Genomic DNA, 23,789 nt, shown 5'->3' with positions numbered 1-23,789 from the left:
ACCGCGGCAGGTGAAGAGATTAAAACCGAAAACGCGGCGCTCAGCAAACCCCGCCGCAGGCGTTAGAGCCGGAGGCACCCCAGCCTTCGTCAGCCCCGAGCTCGACGCCAAACCACAGCGCCCGCTCGAGAGCTGCTCCCATCCCCCTGCCAGATAAGGGCCCCGATAGAACTCGGCTGGTGCCGGTGCTGCCACGCTCTTCCTGCTGCCAGCCTGGCAACGGTGCCTGGGCTCCCCCCGCGCTGCCCCCGGCCGCATCCTTCCCCTGCTCCCCTTCTCCATCATCCCACCCCACAGAGCCGGGTCCCCCCTGCACCACCTGAACCCCCTGGGAGCTAGTTTGGGCTACGTGGCCCCACACAGGAGCATCACCTCCCTGTGGGATCAGAGCAGCTTCGCTCTGGGGCAAAGTGGGCCCTGTGCTGCCCCAGGGGCTGGCATGTGGGTACCACTGTGCCACCTCCATGGGGAAAGGAAGGTACCTGGGGAGGGGAAGCTCCTGTTCTGGCAGAGCATCTTCCCAACCTGCCCCAGCAGCAGCAGAAGCAGCCCACTGTGCAGGGCTGCCTGCTTGCCTGTAATTCCTGTGGGACTTCGGAGAGCCAGACTCAAATAAAAGAACAACTGCTCAGTCCTCAGGGCGACGGAAAATGTGCCTGGAGCCCTGTAGGCTCGAAATCTGGGTAGCGAATGAAGAATCCACCCCGAAACGTCTCTTGGAGTCTCGCGATCTGGTCGGGATGGTTGAGGTCAGAGTGAGGGGAACGGGCAGGGCTGGGAGCACCCCTCCTCGGGCCCGGGGACAGACCCTTACGGGGCTCTAAGTCTCGCTGCGAGGGGATGGTGCTAAACTGTGCTATTCCCACAAGGGGGAGCGAGCAGGAGCCCAGCGCACGCCGTACGGTGCAGAACGGGGCTGCCGTGCGGTCCTGCACTCTGTAGGACATTGCACGGTGCTGCAAGATGCTGTACACACCGCACGGTGTGGCACCGCACGGTGCTGTACTGGGCGCCGTGCGGGGCTCTGTACCGTAAGTATCCACATCCCTCATGTCCCCGCACCCCGCAGGGCTCGGTGGCTGCGCGGCATCACACGGCTCTGCACCCAAACCAGCTCCACACCCGAGCAGCTCCGCACCCTGCCCAGCCCCACATCCCTGCAGCTCACTCCTGCACCCCGGCAGCCCTGCACCCCCCAGCAGGCAGCCAGGGGAGATGGGAACTGTGGGCACGACCCCGGTTCCCTCTGCAAGACCACCTGGGAGAAAGTCATCACAGCCCAGTCCAGAGCCAACTCGGACCTGGCAAGGACATCCAGGTACCACAGGGGCGTCTCCCAGGAATGCCAGTGCCGGGAAGGTGATTCTTGAGGGTGTCCTGTGCAGGGACCATGAGTTGGACTCAATGATCTTTGTGTGTCCCTTCCAACTCAGGAGATTCTATGGCTCTAGGGTTCTATTTTGGGATGGCACCTTGCCGACCCCCCCCCGCCGCCCGGGCCGGGGGTCGGGCTGGTGGCGCCGGGACCCTGTGCAAGGGCGGGCGATGCCCATGGAGTTGCACAACACCGAACGGAGCTGTCGGAGCCGCCAGCTCAGCGCTTCGGCCGCCGTTAACCATTAAACCAGAGCAGGGGTGGCGGTGGAAACTCCCCCGGGTCCCCCGGGCTCCTCCAGTGCCGCGCTAAAGGGGGCTGCGGGGCTGGACCCACCCCAGGGACAGGACAGGATGGGGATGAAGGCTGCTGCGCTTCTTCTCCCGTTCTCCCTGGGCAGGTTTGGGGCCCCGCGGGCGTCCCGGTTCCCGGGGGACGCTGCTAGTCCCTCCCTTCCATGCAGGAGGACCCCGCGGGCGGCAGTCCCGGGGTGATACCCGGGCTCTTGGCCGGGCCCGTGGGGGTTTTACCGGTTTGTTGCTTTATTTCACATTTAGGAAAGCACCTGGACATGGCGCAGGGTGGAAGCGGCACCTCCAGCCACCCCGCTCCCTTCCCACCAGAGCAGGGAATAAGGTGTAGCCAAAGCCCCCCTGGAAGCAAGCTGGGAACATCGCCTTCCCGGGCAGGGCATCCCCGGGATGCTGCCCTAGCACCCCCAAAGTCCCTGAGCCGCGGGCTGCTGGGGGACAGGCAGGGAGACAGGGTGGGGACAGGCGGGGGCCACCGTCCGGGACAGACACACGGACTCTGTCCCGGCTTCCAGAACGCAGGTTGGTCAATCCAGCAGCAGCAGGACCTGGTGGCCCCTCGCCGGCCCTCCCGGCCCGGCGGCAGTCGGGGCAGGTGAGGAAGAGCATGGATGGGAGGCAGCTCGGGCTGCCCAAGCACGCCGGAACCCCAATACCCAGTACACTACAAGTACCCCATGCACCCCACATACCCAGAGCACCCCAGAATCCAGTGCACCCAGGGCATTCCATGCACCCCACGTACTCCTTGCACTGCAGGTACTCCATGCACCCCACATAACCCTGGGTACCCCAGTACCCCCTGCGCCCCCTGTACACTACACAACCCACACACCCAGGGCACCCCACATGCCCAGGACACCCCATGCACTCTATGAACCCCATGTACTCCGGTACCTCAAGCACCCCCAGTACCCCCAAGCACCCTGGGCACGCCACACCCAGCCCTGCCATTCTGGGTGGGTTTGGACAGCGATTCTTCGTGGTGGGCAGGACTGACCCAAATCGATTGGGATTGGGGACCGCCCTCCCACCCCAGAAATGCAGACCACATCTCCTTCCCAGCACAGAGACACTGTAACTTTTTGGGGAACCCTATAGCCAGCTTCCAGTGGGTTTAAAACTTCGGAGGGAATTTTGGGGGGGCCCTATAATTTTTGGGGGACTATCACTTTGTGGGGAGCCCCGCAACTTTTGGAGAACCCCTCTAACTCATCCGCAGCCCTATAATTTGCGGGGGGGCCGGCATAACCTTTGGGGGAGAAACTCCCCAAGTTTGAACGCGGAAAGCTTCACCCCGGGAAGTCTGAAGGAGCTGCCGGAGTTGGGGGGGGGGCTTTTTTTGTGGGGGCGCCCCGAATCCCTCGCCGTAACAACAAAATCGGAGAGACTTTCGGGCGGGGAAGGTTCCTCCGCAACTTTTTGGGGTGCGCCGCGGCTTTGGCGGGAAAGCGCGGCGTGGCTTCACGGCGGCCCCAGGCGTGCCGGGAGGGGTCCCAGGGGTGCCGGGACGTGGGGGGGCAGGGGGTGACGTTGGTTGGAGCTGGTGGGTGGGATGGGGGGGGTGTGGCGTATTTTTGGGGGGTCCCGCGGGCAGCGCCCGGCGGGAGGGCGGGGCGCGCGAACATGGCCGCGGCCGGCGGGGGCGTGGCCAAGGCGCGGAGGGGGCGTGACAGCGGTGGGCGGGGCGAGGGGGCGTGGCCGCGGCGGGAAGGGGGGGCGGAGTGACAGCGCGCCACCGCCAATCAGAATCTCTGAAAGCGGCGGCCGCGCTCCAGCGCGCGCGGCCCGGCCAATGGCGAGGCGCGGGGGGGGCGTGGCCAAGAGGCCGGCGCCCGACCCCGGGCCGCGCGCGGCGGAGCGCGCTCCCCCCGCCCTCGCCCCCCCCCCCCGCCGGGCCGCGGCCGCTCCGCGCATGGACCCCCCGCGCCCGCCCGCGGTCCTAATGCCCGCCCGCCGCCGCCGCCGCCCGCCACCGCCGCCCGCCGGGGCCGCCGCCAAGGTACCGCGGGGGGGGCGGCGGCGGCGGACATGGGGGTGGGATCCGGGGGAGGCGGCGGCGGCGGCGGCGGGGGGGGCGGTGACAGCTGACAGCGGCCCGCCCGAAAGTTTCCCCGCCGGTAAAATGGCGCCGCGATGGGATAAACTTTGGCGGGGGGGGGTGTATAGCGTCGGGGAGCCGGGGGGTGGTGGGTTACACACACACCGCACACCTTCCCCCTCCCCCGGTGGGATCATCCCTCCTGGATCGCAGCCCTGTGCGATATTCCAGGGATCTGCCCTGGGAGGGATCCGCCCAGCGCCGCCCTTCGGAGATCAGCTAAGATCCGCTTGGAGCGGGATCCGCTTGGAGCAGGATCAGCTTGGTGCTGGACCACCTGGGATCTCCCTGGAGCCGGATCCCCTTGGCGCCGCAGCTCAGGCTGGGGATGGTGTCTGGGATTGGCCTGGCAGAGACAAGTGTGCTCCCAGCGCTGGGGATACCTGCTGGATCCTGGGGGATCAGCTCAGAGAGGGATAAACTTGGGATGTGGATCCCTAGAAGGGATCTGTGCTGGCATGTGGGATGTGTGTGCTGCCATCCTGGAGCTGCCTTGCAGAAGAGTGTCAGGTCATCTGGCTCTGGAGATCCCTGCTGGATCCCTGCTGGATCCCTGCTCATGGTCCTGTGAGTCTGTCTGTGGAAGGATCCACTGGTTGCTGATGCTCAGCCAGCAGGTGTTGGCACTGGGATCAGCCTGCCGGGAGCATCTGGGGATTGTCAAGGAGATCCTGACTGGATGCCACTGCGAGCTGGTGGGATCCACATGGGATCTACCCCAGCGGGTGGCCAGCAGGGTCCCTGCACGGCCCTGCCTGGCGGCACCGATCCAGCTCCCCAAACCCTACCCAAATTCGTGGGGGGATCCCTGCGGGATCCACTGCTCAGGGACTCTTGGCTTCCCACCTCCATCTCTCCCACAGGCTCCGCTGGGATCCGAGGGCTGGCTGGGGGAGCCGCCACCACGCCAGGATCCAGCCAGCCGGGAGGCCGTGCTGCGGGTGCTGGACGCGGGGCTGGAGCAGTACCTGGCGCTGCACTCGGCCATGCAGTGCATCCCCGTGCCCTGGCACAGGTAGGGCCACCGGCACAGCCACCGCCCTCCCGCCGGCACCGGCCTCACCAGGGCAGATGGGATTTTGTCCGCCGGCCACAGAAGGACTTTGGCCGCCGTCGGCCGTGCCGGGGTGTCCTGCAGTGACCGGCCATCCCACTGGGACAGCTCTGGGGACTCCCACTGTGCTGTGTGCTGGGCTGGAAGCATCACTGCCCTCCTGCACTGGGTTATCCCTTTGCAAAATGGTTTCTGGTGCTCCTGACCTCTTGCTTCTTTTTTTCTTAATCTAAATTTTTTATAGTTTTTTTCCCACCTCATGGAGTTGTTTGACCCAAGCTGAGCCATCCCCACATCTCTGGGCAGGATGTGGATGCTGGTACCCTCCAGCCCACGGGCATGGAGGGTTTTCCCCCGGGCTGGGAGGCAGCAGTGTTTTTGGCTGGCTGCCTGCACTTCTGCCATGCCATGCCAGGTAGGATTCCAGCCAGCTGCTGGGATGATCCCTGCAGGATCAGTGGCATTTCGGGGTACTACAGGGCACCCACTTTGCACCTGGTGATACCCCCAGCACAGCGTGGCCACTGTGGCCTTGTGCCACTCACACAAGCAGACCACTGTGTCCCCCAGTCCCAGCAGCTCACGGGGGGATGGAGAGGGATGGAGTGGCTCGGGAGGCCCCATCCATCCTGACACAGCCCCCGTGCTCTCACTGGCAGGAAGCTCTCGGGCAAGGCGGGCATCGATGAGGTGATGGCGGCCGCAGTGCTCACCAGCCTCTCCACCAGCCCACTGGTGCTCGGGCACCCACCGGCCACTCATGCCCCAGGTAAGAGCGTGTCCTTGTCCCCTGTACCTGGACACGTGTCCCATGGCAGGAGCTGACCTTCCTCCTCCTCCTCCTCCTCACCAGAGCCGGGCGGTGAAATCTGGAAGGAGGCTCCTGCCATGTCCTCCAGCTGCAGCAGCAGCAGCAACACCAGCGGGGACTGGAGCTGGGACCCCCCCAGCGACCGCTCCACCCCCTCCACCCCCTCACCCCCCCTCTCCAACCACGTCCCCGGCACCTTCCTGCCCACTCCGCTGTCGGATGAGGGCCCTGACGAGCCCAACGGCACCCACTTCATCTTTGGAGAGCCCATCCCACGGAAAAGGAAGGTGGGATGAAGCTGGGGATGATTCTGGGGGTGAGGTTGGGGTTGGGGAATAGTGGGGATGGGGATGAAGAAGAGAATGAATTTAGGATGAGGTTGAGGATGCAGCTGGTGCTGGGAATGAGGTTGGGAATGGGGACTGTGAGGGTGGGGATGAAGAGGAGGATGAGGTTAAGGGTGGGGATGAAGAAGAGGATGACTTTGGAATGGGGATAACAATTTGGATGGGGTTGGGGATGGGGATAATGCTAGAGATGACAGTGGGGCTGGAGATGAGGTTGGGGATGGGGATGACAGTGCAGATAGGGATGAGGATGTGATGGAGACAGGGCTGCCAGCCTGACACCTCTCTCCTGCAGAACTCCACCAAGGTGATGTTCAAGTGCTTGTGGAAGAGCTGCGGCAAAGTCCTCAGCAGCTCCTCAGGGATGCAGAAGCACATCCGAACTGTGCACCTTGGGTAAGCACGTGGGGTCCCCCTGGACACCCTCAGGTCCCCTGGTGCCCCCTGCGGGGTCCTGCCATGGAGGGGGAGAGTGTTGCAGCCAGACCCTGCTGTCCCTGCAGCCGGAAAGCTGACCCCGAGCAGAGCGATGGTGAGGAGGATTTCTACTACACGGAGCTGGACGTGGACGTGGATGCGCTGACGGACGGGCTCTCCAGCCTGACTCCTGTCTCACCCACCTCCTCGGTGCCTCCCGCCTTTCCCGGCCCCGAGGCTCCGGCTCCGCCGCTGCCGCTGGCACTGCCGATCCCTGACCTGGCACTGGCCTCCCCCTGCAACCCCCCGGGCCCCCCTGGCCGCTGCCACGTCCACACGGACCACGCGTACCAGGTGAGGGGGGACAGGGATGGAGGGGGACAGGGATGGGCGGGGGGCTCACCACCGTCACCCTCCAGCCCCTGCAGCCACCCCGTGTCTGACGGGGGCTGTGTCCTCTCTCTTCCAGGGCTGCCGGACCCTCCCGCGGCCACCGGTGTCCCCTTCCTCACCCACCCCACCGCCGCCCAAGCCACCCGCCGTCCCCAGGTGAGCCATGGCCATCGCGCCCCGCCCTGTCCCCTCCCGCCCGCGTGTCCCCCCTCCCGGTGACCTGTCTGTGCCCTGTTCCCGCAGGAGGCCGCGGGGCGATGCCAAGAAGTGCCGCAAGGTGTACGGCATGGAGCACCGGGAGATGTGGTGCACGGCGTGCCGCTGGAAGAAGGCCTGCCAGCGCTTCCTCGACTGACGGGGGCCCCCCCCGGCTCCCTCCTTCTTGCACATTTTGCACTCGAGGTGCCTTCGCGCCCCCCCGGCCGCCCCCCCGGACTCAGGGAACGGCCCCCCGAAAGCTTTATGCACACACACACACAGCCCCCCTGCCCCCCCAGCCAGGGAGCTTCTCCCCCTTCCCCCTCTTTTTCCTTCGAAAATAAGCTAAATCCAACCCCGCTCCTGGCAGGTGGGGGCTGGGGGGGGGGTGGCTGGCTGCTCCCGGCCCCCTCCCCACTCTGGTTTGGGGACCCCCCAAATAAGCTGTGCCTGTGGCCGGTGGGGGCTCGGGAAAGGGGGTGTCTGTTCCTCCCGGGGGGCAGCCCCAGTGCCCAGGGCAGAAGTGGGTGCCTGCCCCCCCTTTTTACCCCCCCAGGGGGTTTTTACTCTTTGTATTGTCATTTCTCTCTCTTGTTCCGGGGAGCAGCAGCTCCCTCCGGGGCGATGCCCCGGGAAGTGCCTGCAGGAATGCGCCCATTTGCACTAAGCCAAACTGCACAAAGAGGGGTCTTTTTGTTTTCCTTTTTTTTTCTTTTTTTTTTTTCTCCTTCGTGTGGTTTTTATTTTTTAAATAAAATATACGAAAATTCGTCATTTTAACCACTCCCACAGCACGAGAGCGCGCGGGCCGTGGGACGCCTCCAGCCCTGGGTGGGTTTTAAGGGAATTAATTCACTTTAAACCCCCTTTTTACCCAAAAAAACCCCTTCCCCCCCCAAACCGTTTCTCCCTTCTTGTCCCGTCACTTTCCAGCCCAGGCAGTTGCTCAGGACTGGGTTTGGCCAGGCCATGCCACCCTGCTCCTTTCCCCATGCAGGGAGGGAACAGGGAGTGCTGGTGGCCCTGCCACCTTCCTGTCCTGTGGGAAGGTTTCCTTGTCCCCTCTGGGGATGTGATGCATCAGATCTAGAAGGAAAAAAACCCAACCAGTATTTGGATTTTCTTTTTGATGGTTCCTGTTCTTTAGTTACTGTTAAGACAGGCAGGGTGGGCACCCTGGGCCCCTTGGCACCCCCAGACCTGCTGCCACCCCCTCTCCTGCATCCCCTGGCAGTGGCATCACCCTGTGCATCCTCCTGGGAGTTGTTTTAATTTCAGATAAAGCCCTAAAAATAAGGAAATTTCCACCAACACGCAGCAGGGACGGGGGGAATGAGCCACAAGGTGCCTGTTTGGGATAGAGATGGGAAAGGGGAAGGGTGAGGGAGCAGCACCCCCAGCCTGAGGGCGAGCAGAGCTCCCTGCTGGGGTGAAGGGAGGTTTTGGGGAGTGAGGACCCCCATCCCAGCATCCAGGAGCAGAGGGGGATGCAGAGCCCTGCAGCACCACGGGGCTGCAGCTGGGTGGTGCCCACGGTCCCCCCATGTCACCCCATCCTTAAACACAGGGCAAGGAGGAAAATAATAACAACTACGTATTAAAAGAAAAAAAGAAAAACCAGACAAAATTGTAGCAGCAATTTCCCAATTTATTGAAACTGATTGATTTTTGCAGGTATGTCTAAGCTAAATCCCATCACAAAGGTTCTATCCGAGGGGTAGCCCCCGGCAGGCAAGGAACCGGGCAGCAACTAGAAAATAAAATCAGATTTACCTGAACTACATCGACAGAAAATCAGTACAACACAGCATGTTCTCCCACTGACTTCTGGTTACGAAATCTCCTCAACCTCCCCAAAATATTAAACACATCTTCAATACAAACACAGGTTTATAATAATTAATATAAAGTCAGTATAATATAGAATATTCCCAGAAAAAAAAAAAATCAACAATCTTCAAACACCGTCCTTTTTGTGTTTGTTCAGCTTTATTTTTGTAGACAGGTTTAAAGCACGTTGAAAAATAAATATATATGAAAGCATACACACAGCACTCTGACTAGGGGGGACTAAAAAAAAAAAAAAAGGCTGAAATTCAAAACACAATTCAGGATCTACAAAAATCAAAGGAACCATTAATTATGGCTTTTGTAGGAGTCGCACGTGTCACAGAATGAGCGAAAATTAAGATTATCTTTCAGAATATTGCAAAAAATTCCAGTTTTTGCATTGTTTTCATGGAGTTTCTTTCCTCAAGGGCAATGTGCAAAAGGGGGAGTATTGGGGGGGTTGCTTGGAGACAGGGACAGAGCCATCAGTCCCAAAACACACCCACCCCCCCCAAAGCCACACGGTTTCGCTTTGGGAAAGCAGAGTGTTTAAAGGCAGGAGTGGGAGAGGATATAAAAGGGGAAGTAATGCTGGAGTGGGTTTCCTTTCGTACAAAAAAATACTCACTTTGTTGTCCAAAACATTGATTTTTGATTAAAAAAAAAAGAAGGAAAAGGGAAAGGCCAGTCATTTTGCAAACCTCCCTTAGGGATGTACCCCTCTGCCTCCATACAGTCACTCCACAGCTGAGAGGCTTTGGGGTGACCTTCAAACACACAAAGCTGGGGAATGAACAATTTTTAAATAGTATTTTTGGAAATTCCAAATTGACAGACACCAAGGACCTCCTTTGTCTCCACTCTTTAAGATACTGTCCAAGTCCATGGATCCCTGGGATGTTTTCCAGAGGGCACAGGCAGGACAATGCCTTCATCCCCTGTTCCATGCCGTGGCCAAAATGCTCTGTACTCCTGGCACTCATGTTTTAAATAAAAAATTAGGATAATCAAGGAATTCAAGGAGGAACATTTCCATGTATAAATGCTTAAAAAAATGAGTTGCAAGTTCTGGAGGCCAAGTGTATCCATGTTTTACCTCTATGGGGGTTATTTGTTTCGGGACTAAGTCTGTATATATATACACACACACACATATATATATATATATATATATTTAGAAAAAATTAAAAAAAGGGAACCTCAGTGAAGTATACAAAGCCCTGAAAGGAAGTACAAAGACGAGATGCAGAACAGGCAGAATTAGTGGGGTTTTGTTTAAATCTCCAAGAGCAGAAGTTTGCATAGGCAGTAGATCCAAGAGATCCCGGAGAGAAGCTGAAGGGATGCGATCACCTGGAGCAACTGAGGAAGTTTATTATAAAGTTTCAGCATACAAAAAAAGCGCCCAAATTCCTGTTTTTGAACCCAAGTCGGAGCACGGAAGGTTGAAGATTAATTCCTGCGTTCCCAACTCTGCACACCTCCATCAAAACAAAGCACTTCACTAGACATCAGGTGTTAGAAGGGGTTTATTTGGTACATGGTGTTAGTGGGACAGAAGCTCGTGTGAGGTTATAATGGTAACCTGGGAGAAGTTAGTTTTTATGTGGATTTTCCGTTTTTCTCTCCTTTTTTTTTTTTTCTCAATTTGCCTTTATTTTTTGCATCCTCAGCTCGAAGAGCCTCGAAGTGGCACAATTAGGGAACACTCCTGAGCGCTGCCTGGCTCTCTGCCCACCCTTAATAAAAATAAGGAAAGACAAGAAAATAATACAGCATTTCCAAAGGAATTGTGAAGTCAAGCTCAGCACCCCGTAACTCCAATTACAAAATCGAGTCACCCAAGGGCGAGGGCAGGAGGAAGAGGGGGACTCAGGCCACACCTGCTCCTCCTTGGAAGGTGGATGCACACGCTGGAATCAGAGGGGATGGGCGATCGGAATGTCACACAAACCCAGGGGTTTGAACTGTTTGGGTCTTAAAATTCTTTTTTTAAATAGATTTTTACATATAAAAAGCAAAGCTACTGATAAATCTTTAAGTACTGTATGTATTTGTCTACACTTAACAGGTGAGGCTGCACGTTCAGGACACCTCAGGCACCCCCACCCCCTCCATATTTACAGGGTAAATGACAATAAATACAGAGCCCGCACGCCGGGGGGCCAGAAGCGGGATAAGGGAACGTCCTCATTCTGGAACACCCCCCCCCCCCCCCAAAACTGCTGGGAAAAGGTATATAAAGGTCCAATCAAGACCTACTGGGTGGGTTTTTACAGCTTTTTAAATAGGGGAAGAGAAGGAAAAGAAGCTAAAATGCAAAATGAGATTTTTACAGGTTAATCAAAATGTTCCTGCACAACCCACTCTGCTCTTCCCATATTTAAGGGAGAGGGTTATCCATGCTCACTGGCAAAAGCAACAAGTCCCACTAACTCCTCCAGTCCAAGGAGCAGCAGCAACGATGCTGGCATGGCCTCACAGAGGATTTTAGGAAAGACCCGTGTTCCCACACTGCTGAGGCACCCCCCAGACCAACCCAGCAGGAGCCTGGGAGCTGGGAGGCTCCCAGCGTGAACTGGGATGATGGATGCAGACAGGACGTGGTGAATGAATGTCCGCAAGGAACTGAGGAGCAGAGAGAAAAGGACTGAATGCCATAAACCCAGGATGCAACTGGAATCAGGGAATGAACAGAGAACCAGCTCCTGCAAGTGCCAGGACAGAAGCTCCCACTGCACTCCACCAAATCCCGGCACCGAGTGCCTTAAATCCTTCCAGATGATTTTCTTTATGGGAGTTTATGTACAATATGCTTTTAATTCCTTTGCTGGGTGGAACCACACTTTTCCTTAGGGACCACCAGGCCTGCAGGAATGCTCTCTGGCCTGCAGGGAGGAAAATAGCACCTTGAGTCATTTGGCTTCTGGGTTGTCTTTTGTGGCAGGTTTCAAGGTACCACTGTCACAGACATCATAGAAAACTGCTCGATGGCAAGGAAGGAGTGAGGTCTTCAGCTTTTTTTTTTTTATTATTGTTTAAAAAAAGCACCAGAAGCAAAGAAGTGAAGGTAGAACAAGCTGCATCTCAGGAACAAGACACTTCCAATACACGTTGTTACTGTTATGTAGGTGTAGCTGGAAGAAGGCAACAGTGGCCGATATGAACAGGGAGAATCCAAATACCTGGAGCGGCCCCACACAGTCTGAGGAGACTCTGGGAGAGAAACCTGCTTCTTATTTAAAGAAAAAAATGGTTTATTTGAAAATTTACACGAAACCAGCACAGCTAACGCTGAAGGTTTTTGTCATCAATTAAGTAGGTGTTTGTTACACCTACCAGTGATGAATGTTTAAATTGGCAAGGAAGAACGAGGTACCCAGGTGAAATCCTGGCCCCACCACAGTCCATGGGACAGGAGCAGCAAGATTCCACCCCACTGGGATCTCCTCACCTTGGCTTCTTGCCTTTCCCAGCTCATCCTGCACTTGGCCGAATGCCTCGTTTTTGCTACGGTTTGCATATATTTACGAAAAAGGCAGCTGAGCAAAGGGGGAGAAGTGGAGATATTTGTGGAGAAGAATGACAGGTACAGAACCACCTGTGTCCTCTAGAGCAAAAGGTGCTTCCGGAAGCACCAACACGCGTTTCGGCGCCCGCGGATAACCAAGGCTGGAAGACAGGATGTGGGTAAGATGCCAGTAGGTCCAAGAAAAGTCACAATCTGTCTTTGATGGTGATTCTTTTGGAAGCTGAGGGTCTCAGAGAAGTATTCGTAAGGCTGTAGTCTGACTTGCCTTTTGATCTATTTGGCTCCATAAAAAATAATAAAAACTCTTTAAATAACTTTGCAAAAGGCTTGTGTCATCAGGGGAAGCCCTCCAACGCATGCATCCATCTGCTTTCACAACGTTAGCTTGGAATTCCACTGCTGCTGGGATTTTAGCACAGATAAGGTGTTAAAAAAACCCCAACCAACCTACCAACCTGCTTCGGACACAAAAACCTCCCTGGTGCTCGGTTCAGGGTGGGAAGGGGAGGAGGACTCATGCTTCACCCAGCCTCCTCACACCTGCAGAAATTCCACCTCCCTCACATGCATCCTGGCTGGCTCGGCCGGAGGGGCGGGTGGGGGCTCCCAGGGGGAGAAGGAGGAAAAGGGAAGGCGAAGTCAGTCGTGCCGCTGGAAGCGACACTGCTAAGACAGTGTCTGAGTGGAACAGAGAAGGACTTGTTTAGAAAACACGAGAGTTATTTTGCACACATGGACGACAACAAGGCTACTTAAGTTTTTTCCAACATACTCCTTCCTCCCCACCCTCCCTCCCCCTACAAACAACAGAGTGAAACAAAAACCAAACAAAAAGTAATCCCTAAGAAATCCAGGTAAAATCCTTGTCGTTCTCCCCAGAGTTGTCCGGCTCCTGCGGGGAGTCAACATCTTTGTCGTCATCTAAAATCACATCATCTTGTGACATCCCCACGTCGTCCTTCCACTTGATGTCGTCGTCGTCTCCCATCTCCTCGTCTCCTTCCACTTTGATGTCATCCGGGTCTTCCATGTACTGCCCTTCCCCAGGGTAACACTCGTCTGGAGACCCTTCTCCCCCGTTGTGGTCCAGGTGCCCGGCGATGCCGCGGCCGGAGCAGTCGGCACAGACGCCGTGGCGGCGGGAGCCGTGTTTGATCCCCACGCTGGCCGCCGACATGAACACCCGGTTGCACACCTTGCAGACGTACTTTTTGTCTTTGCTGTGGACCTGGAAAAGGAGAACGACCAGAAAGGTTAATGCCAAGAGAGGTGGAATGAGAGCTGCAGGGAAGGACACGTTCTCACATCCTCTGCGAAGGCAAATCCACTGCTGCGACCCGAGATCACAACTTGGCTTTACTGTGAACTCAAACCCACCACCATTAATTCAACCCTGCAATGGTGACACACAATGGAAAATCCTTTGGGATTGTCCATTCATCATCTAGTAGTTCTGAGAGGAACTTTTAACACTTGTACTTGTTTTCCTCCCCCTTTTTTTTCTGGTTTTCTGGGGTGCAAGAGCTGCATTGCACCACCATGAGGAAAAACTTAATAAGGGAAAAAACCCCACCCTCAAGCACTGGTTCTGTGCAGATCAGAGCAGAACCAGCCTGACCAAAACAGTGTTAATGTCATGGTGATTTAGTCGTCTTCATCCTGATCCTACTGCTGCCCAGAACCAAAGAGGAGAACTGGGAATGCATCCTGTATCTCAAAAAAAAAAAAAATAAATGCATCTGGCTGCACTTGTGACTTTATTTCTGACTACTTTGGTTTGTCACAAATGTTTCTGTTCCATAACTCAGGCTGCACTCTATGACCAAGAATCCCAGGCATACGGAGCTATCACAGAACATGTGGAAAGTGGGAAAATGCTCTGTAGGAAACCAGAAATCACTTTAAAAGTCAAACACTTCACGACTCAGTGAGCAAAGTTACACACTCTGAGAAGAACAAATCACCCAATTAAAAGTGAAATCTGTCCTTGGCCACTTTTGCCCTGCATGGTAGGCAAGGAGCTTGTCAAACCACTCGCTCCTCTGCCAAAGGAAACCAATGCAGGGAGAACCCCTGAATTCCATCACAAGGAGCCTCATCAGGTATCTTCATTTTTTGTGTGTATATATATATATATATATGTATATATACACACATAAAACATATATGAATTTTATTTATATATAGAATAGTTCAGTCAGAAAGGACCTGGGCCAATCTTCTAGTCCAACTGTCTGACTATTTTAGGGTTGCCTAATATATATTATAAATTTCCTATATATATTCCTTCTTTTATATATTAACACCACATGGGGACAGCCCAGGCACTTGCCTTGGCTGATGCCCTGTGGCTGGAACTGATCCTCAAGGACACTTTGGGAAGTGGTGTAGAAGCAGATAAGGATCCAGTGGCCAATGATCTGGGGACAGCCCATCAGCCACCAGAGCCTTGGGACACGTATCACCAGTCCCTAATCCTTCTTTAACTCATCTCTTTCCATGCTCCCAACAGCCTGTGGGAAAAGTTTTGCCAGTTAAAGCCCTTCCTTATATTTTAAAGCAGCTGCCTGGATGTCAGTTCCCTGCTCCTGCCTCAGCATGGGATCAACAGCTCTAACCTGATTCTCCATAACCCTCTACTCCAGAATACTCAGCTGAGCTAAAGCTGATTGGGAAGAGGACAAATTGACCCATCGTAGCCCCTTCAGCCCTCGCTGCTGCAGGACACTGGCTCAGGCTCTGTGTTACACCAGTCCCAGCCGTGTTCAAAGCCTGGGAGTGCCTCTGATGTGCTCTGGCTGCAGGTTCCCCTGCTCTGAGCTAGTCCCCACGACATTCTTCTACTGCATCAAGCAAAGGCATTGGATTTTATTACTTTTTTCAAAAGCAGTTGGACAGGGCTGGTCAGAGTCATCCAGCTGGATCTATAGGTATCATTCACTTCTAACTCGTAGAAGAATGATTTTCAGGCATCAAAAGCTGAATAGGAGAACAGAAAGTGGTCAGGGGTGCAGAATAAGGGCTAAACGAGCCATAAAAAGAAGAAATTATAAACCAGGTAGTAAAGCAATTTGTAATTATCACAAAATCACTGACTGGTTTTGGTTGGAAGGGACCTAAAAGCTCATCTTGTTCTAACCCCCTGCCATGGGCAGGGACACCTTCCACTAGAGTAGGCTGAATATCTGTTAAAAACCTGATCACTTCTCTCCCTCCTTTCCAGCAGTTCAGTCAGCTGCTTCAAAGAGAACCATATTCCTGGATGCAGCTGAGCAGAAATTAATCTTATTTCCCTTACTGCCAAATTAGTAAGTATTAAACACAGAAACAGCATCTGACCCTCAGTATCAGACCATGCCATTAGCAACATCATATTCTAACTGACTAAAAACCAATATTCCAATGAAGAGAGGGGTAAATGTGCTGACAACACCCTAAGTTCACGAAAAAAGAATTGTAAAAAGGGAAAGTTCTCAGAAATAAAATGCTGGAGGCAACCAGCTGGCACGACAAGGTGTTCCCTGCTGCAAAACCAGTAGCTGATCCTGAAACCTGTGTGCTTGCAGCAGGACTGAGCTCACTGTTGGATGTGCCTCCGGAACACCAGAGCCGCAAGGCCCCAAGGAAATAGGGAAGGGACATCTTGGGGAGCAGCCAGTCCCCCGAGCAGATGGCTGGGCACTCATCCGAATGGACACAAGCGTGCAGGGAAGGAAGGGAAGGAGGTGGTGGGGGGTTGTGGCAAATTGTCACGCAGGCCCCCGATGATCCCGGTGCTGGGGCACTGCTGTTGGTGAGCTGTGCCCACTGCCGGCACCTGCTGCTGAAATAATCATCTAGAAACTATCTGCTCTCCCACAGTAGCACCTCTACACCAAGCTTGGAGGACCTCTTTAGGATGGGGAATTATTTTACCCTAAAAAGAAAAATAATCAGTGTTTGGCTTAAAATTTTGTTTCTGAGGAAGCTGTGAAGAGCCAGACACCAGCACCAGCCTTGCAGCTGGAGCTGAGCAGCCCTTCTTTAATAAGGTGTAACAGTATTTCTGATAACTAAGCATGGCCAGACCAGAGCAGTTTTGCCTTGAATTCTGGCTGAGCAATGTATTTTAAAGCTTTCCACACAGAATCATAGAATTATGAAATTGTTAAGGTTGAGAAAACCCTCCAAGATCATGTCCAATCATTCCACCAGCACTGCCAAGCCCACCACTAAACCATGTCCCCCAAGTGCCACATCTATATATCTGTTAGACCCCCCCAGGAAAGGTGATTCCAGCCTGTGCCAGGGCTTGCCAGCCCTTTCCATGAAGAATTTTTTGCTAATATCCAATTTAAACCTTGGAAACCCTCCAGCTGAGCTGGGAGAGCAGGAGGAGGTAGCTCTGGATGAACAGGCAGCCTTTGCAAGGCAGGGAAAAAAGATACAGGAGAAGCCTTCAGTTGAGCCCCAGGAGGGGAAACAAAACCCAGACTTAAACCAGGTGAAGCCTTTCTTCTTTTTAAACCCCAACAAACAGGCTGATTCCCCCAGCACTGCCCTCACCAAGGTGTGCCGCTTCATGTGCTCCCGGCGGGTGAACTTCTTCCCACAGATCTCGCAGGGATAGGGCCTTTCTCCCGTGTGGGATCGCATGTGTCTCTTCAGGATGCACTGATGCATGGCTGAAAAGCTGCAGTACGGGCACTTGAACTTCTTCCTGATGACTGTGAACTCGTTGACTGTAAGAGAGCAAGCAGAACACACAGGTTCATCTCAGAACGTCTCCAAACAGTCTTCTGGTTGACTATTTCGCTATTAAATTAGTTCACTGTGAAATCACACTCTCACCCCTTAACCACCTATATATTTTAATCATTACATTACATTATTGCCCTTCTGTTATTGAAGCTAAGAGGTTAAGTACCTTTATCAGAGCAGCTTTTGAACGAGGCAACACATAAACATTTAGCAACAGGCTGTTACAGACATTGCCCAACACCTGCTGAAGGGGAAATAAAGAGGGCTGGCAACCTGCTAAAGTTCTGCTTTATTATAAAGAATTATCCTAAATATCAAGACATAAAATTTTAACCCTATTACTTGTGGAGGAAGCAGGGAGCCAGGAACAGAAGCCTACAGAGGTAACACCCCAACAGCACTATGTGCTTTACTGCTATTTATGCAGCAGTGCAAGAACATCATCACAAACCCCAGGAGCATTTTGGCGAAGGAGCAGAGACTGAGGATAACCCAGAAGAAAGAGAACAATTAAAACCACCACTCTCTATGCTATCCAACCCTGGTTCCTCCCCCAAACACAGCAACAGTGTCACACACAGAATACAGCAGGTGAAAACAGAGTATTTGTTGCTCCCTGAGGACGTCCCCCCAGTACAAGTTTGGAAGTGACTGTCCACACGGAGATGATTTTAAATCTCCAGCTTCTCATTATTCTATTGCTTCCCATTATTATGTTAATTTTCACCCACTTTTCTCCTAATTATTGTTATTTCTCAAAGCAATATATTAACATAACAAGGAGGGGGAAAAAGAGCAAGTTCTGGTTAATGATCTCAACTTCCTTACGTGTATGCAAATGGCTCTTGGTAAATGAGAGTCTGTGGAAGAGAGCTGAGAGAATCAGGGAATACCAGACCTACTACCTAGCTCCTAAAAGAGACAGTACTTGGCAGTATTTTTAGATGCTTAATGAAATATTATCTCCTATAAATGCCCTACTAGGTGTGTGTACAGTGCATGTCCTCAGTAGGTCACAGGTGATGCCCTGGAGTTCTACTGTACACTGAAAAATGGCCTTTTTAAGGAAAAACAGTAAGCCCATGTACTTGGTGTCATTTCATGCCCAATTCGTGGGCTGTTTTTTTTTTTTCTTCTGCTTTTAAAATTTACTTTGTCTTGTATTCCAAATAGAAACACTGTGAAAAGTAGCTACATTTGTCACTCATGCAGAAGTGCAAAACCACCTGACACTATTAAAAGACACCTCTAAATAAAGTAACACCCCCCTTGCACAATCAGAGCAAACATTTCAACATTTCATCTTAGAAAAAAGTAGTCTAAGAAGTTTTCTGTTGTTCTAATACACACTAGAAGCATTATTCAAGATCTTAAAAGCTGCCATAATACGAAGTTTATCTCAGCATTTGTTCTGACTATTCAGAATTAAACGCATCCTACACACAGGCAACTCTGTGGAAAGAAACTTCCTCTGATTATCAGTTTGCATTGTATTTAATATTCTTATATTCTGTTCTTGGGCTTCTAACTCGGTGGCTTGGGCTGCTCAGCACCTGTGGTGGTCCAGCCCACAGCTGCTTTTGTTGGGTGGTTTGCTGTTTTCTCAGCACATTTCTAAAGCTGTCAAGAGAATTTTCTAGGCCAAGGGAAAGGAAAAAAAAAAAAAAAAAAAGAGAAGTGCCAACTCACCTGGGCCATGGCTGCAACACTGACACCAGGGAAAGCCAAGGCTAAGGAATGTTTTATTCACCTGTCAGCAAAGCTCACCCACTGCGACAGGGCAGAGTGTTCAGGAGACTCTGAACTTGCCTTGGGAATCTCCCAGAGGAGATGCCTGAGCATGGCCTGATGCCCAGAGCCTTGTGCAAGCTCTGGTTGGTGACCTAAACACCAGCCATTCTCCTACCCCACACTGATCTTCTCATTGATAACATTTTAACATATTTTTTTTTTTTAAACACCCAGAATATGAAAACTTTCTCTTTTTTATTACAGGAAAACTACTTTTTGCTTTATCTTCTCCTTTGGTTTTGACACCCCCCTCCTCATCTACACACTCAGAGGCAAGGAGCCCACGTTTTCCTACAGCAGGTGGCAATTTTGTGATTTTAGGATACAAAGCTACTTATGACAAATATGCTTCCAGTCTGATCTTGTAACCACTCGATCATTAGTGACAGGCCACACACAGACTTCTAATAACCCTGTTACTATGGAGTCCACACAAGGTAAGCCAGCTGGGTGGAACCACTGGAAAACACTGACACAGAGATCCTGACAGCAACCAGATCCCGGGATCACGAAGCAAAGGTACTTTAAGGGAATAATACCACAAAACACCTTATTTCCTACATCACCAGGTCGTACCTGATCCTGTCAATTCCCAGGTGACCAGGTGCCTGCTCTCCCTGCCCACACCTCTCCTTTTATTTCATGGCTGAGCTGCTGCAAAGCTGAAAAGGCAACACCCAATGTCAGGTGCATGACCTGCACCCCCAGCACCCTCCTCCACACACCAACAACCACCTGCTTCCAGCACATCCATGTATTTTCAAGACTATTCCTAACACTGTCCGATCCCAAGATCCCTCACACCTGCATTTAGCTTAAATCACTCAAGAAAAACATTTCAGCTTCTAGTACACTTCTATTTAAAAATACTCACAGAACACTGTTTGCAGCTATACTTTTATTTTTTCACCAAATAGCCACATATTTAGTTCTTGTATCTACAAAAGGAAACACCTGAAAATCAGCAGCATTGTCAGAAAAGTAACTGTATTGCAGAGTTAACATTTTCACAGTCCTGTTAAATATATGCACCCACAGTACATCTATTTAATGAGCAACATACCAGCTTTGGTATGAGCATCATCTTTGTCTAAATGACAGTATTTTATGGAGCAGCATTAAATATAGCAGCATTAAGGTCCTAAGAAATCATCTTTAACATGATCATCGAGATGATTAACAGCAGCACCGTAGATGATGAGCTACTGGACACAGCACCAAGGAATGGAGAAGGAAATAAAAACAGTGCCACAGCAAAAATTTGTGTACTTAATGTCACTAAAATATTTATGGAAATGCGTGTTTTTAAAACCAACACAATAGTGCTTGGGAAAAAGCCTTTGGTATTGTCATTTCAAGTAACTTATTTCAGTGAGGCTGTTAAAGGAAACAGGCTCCTACATCCCTGAGAGAGGAAAAAAAAGCACTAGTGACACCCTGCCTGGTAGAGCTGCTGTGGATTAACTCTGTAAACTGATACCTAGTTAATAATCACTAAAATACTGCACTCATTGGGTTATTATGAAGAATTCACAAACTTTAGGAGAATTCTTGTCCGCTTAATGCCCATTATACTTAAGGTTATAAATAGTGAGGTGTAATTTAATTGTCAGACTCATCCACTTCCCATCATCCTCCCATGCCATTTCCCAGCAAAAAAATCCTGCTTCTATCACCTGTTCTGCACAAGCCCAGTAAGGCTCTGCTCTGCTATATCCTATGGTTCTAACAACTTAAAAATCCTAGTCCTGATCCTGAAGGGAAACACTGGAAATTCCCAGTGCCGATGTTGGGAAGCACTCTGATGTACAGGCCAAGGAAAATACTACTTAAACTTCTACTAGAGACAGTGAATTGACCTGACTACAGAAAAAAAAAAGTTAATGTTAAATTAAATTCTCAAACATAAGAAAAATGAACAAACATGAAACATCATGAACTATCACATGAATGAAGCTTTTCAAATGTTGCTGAAATTGCTTTTGCTGGCATCTTACTTTCCAATTTCAGACAAATCCTACCCTGCTGCTCCCAGATTTCCAGATAAGACTCGTTTGGTCACAACTTTGTCTCCTGGCTCAGCTTTCTCCTCCCTTACTTGCTGGTTATTTAAGAGCAAAATAAATCACGAGGCAATTACTCTGACATCTGTCACAAGGGAAGCTGACAGACTAAAAACTACACACATTCACAGACAGCTGAGACCCCCGATGCCAAAGACGTCAACGGCAACAAGAGTGGAAAAAATAAACATGACTTTGCAAAAACCGTAAAATTCAAGCCTAAATGATTAAAGTACAATGTACTACCCTGATTATATATGAACTTCTTCTCAATTCTGACTGCAACCTGCTCAAAGGCAGAGTAAGAACCAAGCCAAGCAGGGAAATCCCAGCTTCCCAGCCCTGGCACGGCACAGAGATGTCTCCCTGAAGCTCCGACTCGCAGCAGGAACAAGCAGAGCAGTGCTGCACCAGAATATACCTGTTCCCTCTTTACAAGCCCAAGGGCAGCAGGAATTGAGGGGCTCTCTCATCTTTCCACAGGAAACAGCTCTGGAAGAAGCTCCCCACCAGAGTCTCCAGGCTGCTCAAGTCCACTTTGTGCACAACTAAATATTTTGTCTCCCTGAGATGCAACAGTACAACTAGAAAGAACTTTCCTGAGGAACTCTAAAGAACGTTTGTAGAAGCTTTTTCCTCCTCAGCTGTCTCTCACCCACTGAGGAAAGCAACCCCACACACTGCCAAGCTGTGCTGCACACAGAGCAGCTGGGAAGCACTGCACTTAATTATGCTACTTTCATTTCACAGTCACCATAATCTGGTTTAGTATGTAAATATACAGCGAGAGACACAGAAATATTTAATCTTTTTAAAAAGTAAGTGAATTTCACAGAATAAAACAGGAATTACAGTAAGATTTCTACCCAGCAGGAACAGCCACTACTGATTCTGTGTGCACACCCCAAGTCACAATTAGATCTATATGAAGATCCCCTTCCTCTGCTTCAACACCACACGCTCAGCCTGGCTATTAATTACAGTATATAAAACAAACGAGTCACAAAAATTTACAGAATTCCTGAGAACCACAGCCATACTCCAGGATTCTTAAAAAGAAGTCCTAAAAGTACTCAAATACAATACCAATAAAACATACAAGCTTTGAGACAACTTTCAAGCCCAAATAACATACTCTGTTGCACATATGAACAAGCAGCATGTTTTTCTCCTTTAAAAGACACAGAAAACCAGACTTTACAAACAGCTTACAGGGCTGAGCAACCCAGTGCTTCCACAGCTCCTAAATCCACACTGAAAAGCCCAAATTATCTAAAGGCACAGTACTAGAGCAGAACTTGCAACTGAATTCTCTTATTAGCTCTATTACTAATACTTTCAATGACCTGAGATGTGTTATTTTCCGAAAAAAATAGGAGGAAAACATCACCATTTCTTTTATAAAGCACTTTGAGATCTACTGATAAAGTTGAAGGTAGTGTAAGAACACAGTATGAGCACACCAATAAAACAGCCAAAGTGCCCATTGTGTGGACTGACAAAAGTTGTCTCTGCACAAAAACTGCACCGAGGCTGCAGTGACACAGGATCTGGAACCACCACAGTATCAACTGATCAGCTTTGGGGAGTTACCCTCTGAAATGACACCCGTGGAACGTTTATTTGCAGCGCGAGAGCCGCGGAACAATTTGCTTTTCCTAGGTTAAGGAAGCGTCTCATAATAACACAACAGCAGCTACGCATCCTCAGGATCCTCGCTTGGTCCTACACTGTCCAAAAGCTCCAACCCAGCCAGGTGGGCAGAGCCCAGGTAACACGTTTTCACGTGGCTACTGAGGTTCTTCTGGGTACCGAAGCCCTTCCCACAGCAGAGACAGACAAAGGTGCGCTCGCTCGAGTGCACGGACAGAAGGTGCCGGTTTAAGTCTGTCTTGTCGCGGAACAGCTTGGCACAGTTAGGACACTGCATCTTCTTACAGTGGAAGTGGATGGTCTTTTCGTGCCGATCCATGTTGGATTTCAGAGTGAAGCTCGCGGGGCACTTGGAGCACTGGAAGCGGCCGAGCTGGCCGGCAGGAACGCTGTCGGCGAGGCCGGGCCGGGAGCAGTCAACCACATCCAGCGGGAGGAGCATGGAGAAGGTGTGCTCGTGGATGTGCTCCTTCAGCTCCTCAGCACACTGGAACACCCTCCTGCAGAAACCACAGGTCAGCCTCTTGGCCAGGGCCGAATCCAGGAACGTCCCATCAGTGGCAAGGTCCGTGTCTTCGGGCCTCGAGAAACTCGTATCTGAAACAGAACCACGGATGCACGTGCAGAGATCAGTGCCTTCAGGTGTAAAATAATTTACAGCTTAAAGAAATATATTTCTCTCTGCTTACCTGAGTCAGAGTTATCAAACTGCCAAAGTGCCAACACTCTGTCGTAAGCGGCCTGCAAAGGAAAAGCACATGGAGGTTAAGGCAGAGGATCTGTCCTGGCAGGCAGAACTCCCACTGCTGGCACTGCCTTCCCCCTTTCTCTAAAGGAGGCTCAATCACTTGACCTGGCAACCCTACGTGCCTTTACAAAGCTTTCACTGCCAAAGCAGTGAACTGGGATGTGTTTTGCAGGATCTGGTGTTTTGAAGGCAGTAACCAACATTCCTGTTTAGGTCCTGGGTAACCACTCAGTTTCCAGTCTCACTAAGCATCCGTAGCTCCCACTCAGGCCAGCGGGAAACGCTGGGTGGAAAATTTACAGCAGATACAACAGAACTGGAAAATTCTCCATTAGTCCTCCACAGCTACTTTTCCTTTCCACATAGAGAAGCCCGTAGAAGACAAACACCTTCTGTGTAGCTCCCTTTATGCAATGCTCTCTGGC

At 51.7% G+C, this 23,789-nt stretch overlaps 2 protein-coding genes across 9 annotated transcripts in view; one reads left to right on the top strand and one right to left on the bottom strand.

Moving 5' to 3' along the window:
• Positions 1 to 3,562: 3,562 nt before the first annotated feature.
• On the top strand, positions 3,563 to 7,896 carry SLC2A4RG (SLC2A4 regulator). Of its 2 annotated transcripts, XM_051802947.1 has the most exons (8): positions 3,563 to 3,688; positions 4,651 to 4,802; positions 5,501 to 5,610; positions 5,695 to 5,939; positions 6,295 to 6,395; positions 6,503 to 6,770; positions 6,886 to 6,965; positions 7,053 to 7,896. In XM_051802947.1, the coding sequence occupies exons 1-8, from the start codon at positions 3,602 to 3,604 to the stop codon at positions 7,162 to 7,164; spliced, it is 1,155 nt and encodes a 384-aa protein (XP_051658907.1). In that variant the 5' UTR covers positions 3,563 to 3,601; the 3' UTR covers positions 7,165 to 7,896. The 2 variants fall into 2 exon arrangements, with proteins under 2 accessions (XP_051658907.1, XP_051658906.1); XM_051802946.1 differs by lacking the exon at positions 3,563 to 3,688 and having other exon boundaries at positions 4,247 to 4,802.
• A 2,559-nt stretch (positions 7,897 to 10,455) lies between these two features.
• Positions 10,456 to 23,789, bottom strand: part of ZBTB46 (zinc finger and BTB domain containing 46) — a 50,751-nt gene continuing 37,417 nt past the window's right edge. For 6 of the 7 annotated variants that reach the window (XM_051802874.1, XM_051802871.1, XM_051802869.1 and 3 more), the window contains 4 exons: positions 23,306 to 23,357; positions 22,902 to 23,213; positions 16,915 to 17,090; positions 10,456 to 13,597 (listed from right to left, as the gene is read on the bottom strand). In XM_051802874.1, coding sequence (XP_051658834.1) covers positions 13,211 to 13,597; positions 16,915 to 17,090; positions 22,902 to 23,213; positions 23,306 to 23,357 — 927 coding nt within the window. In that variant the 3' untranslated portion in view covers positions 10,456 to 13,210. The remainder of the gene's footprint in view (positions 13,598 to 16,914; positions 17,091 to 22,901; positions 23,214 to 23,305; positions 23,358 to 23,789) is intronic. The other variant, XM_051802876.1, reaches the window with a different exon arrangement.

This window comes from Manacus candei, unplaced genomic scaffold (assembly GCF_025592945.1).
Source record: "Manacus candei isolate 608988 ecotype Guabito, Panama unplaced genomic scaffold, ASM2559294v1 h1tg000057l, whole genome shotgun sequence".
NCBI lineage: Eukaryota > Metazoa > Chordata > Aves > Passeriformes > Pipridae > Manacus > Manacus candei.
This window is presented reverse-complemented; position numbering and strand designations above follow the sequence as displayed.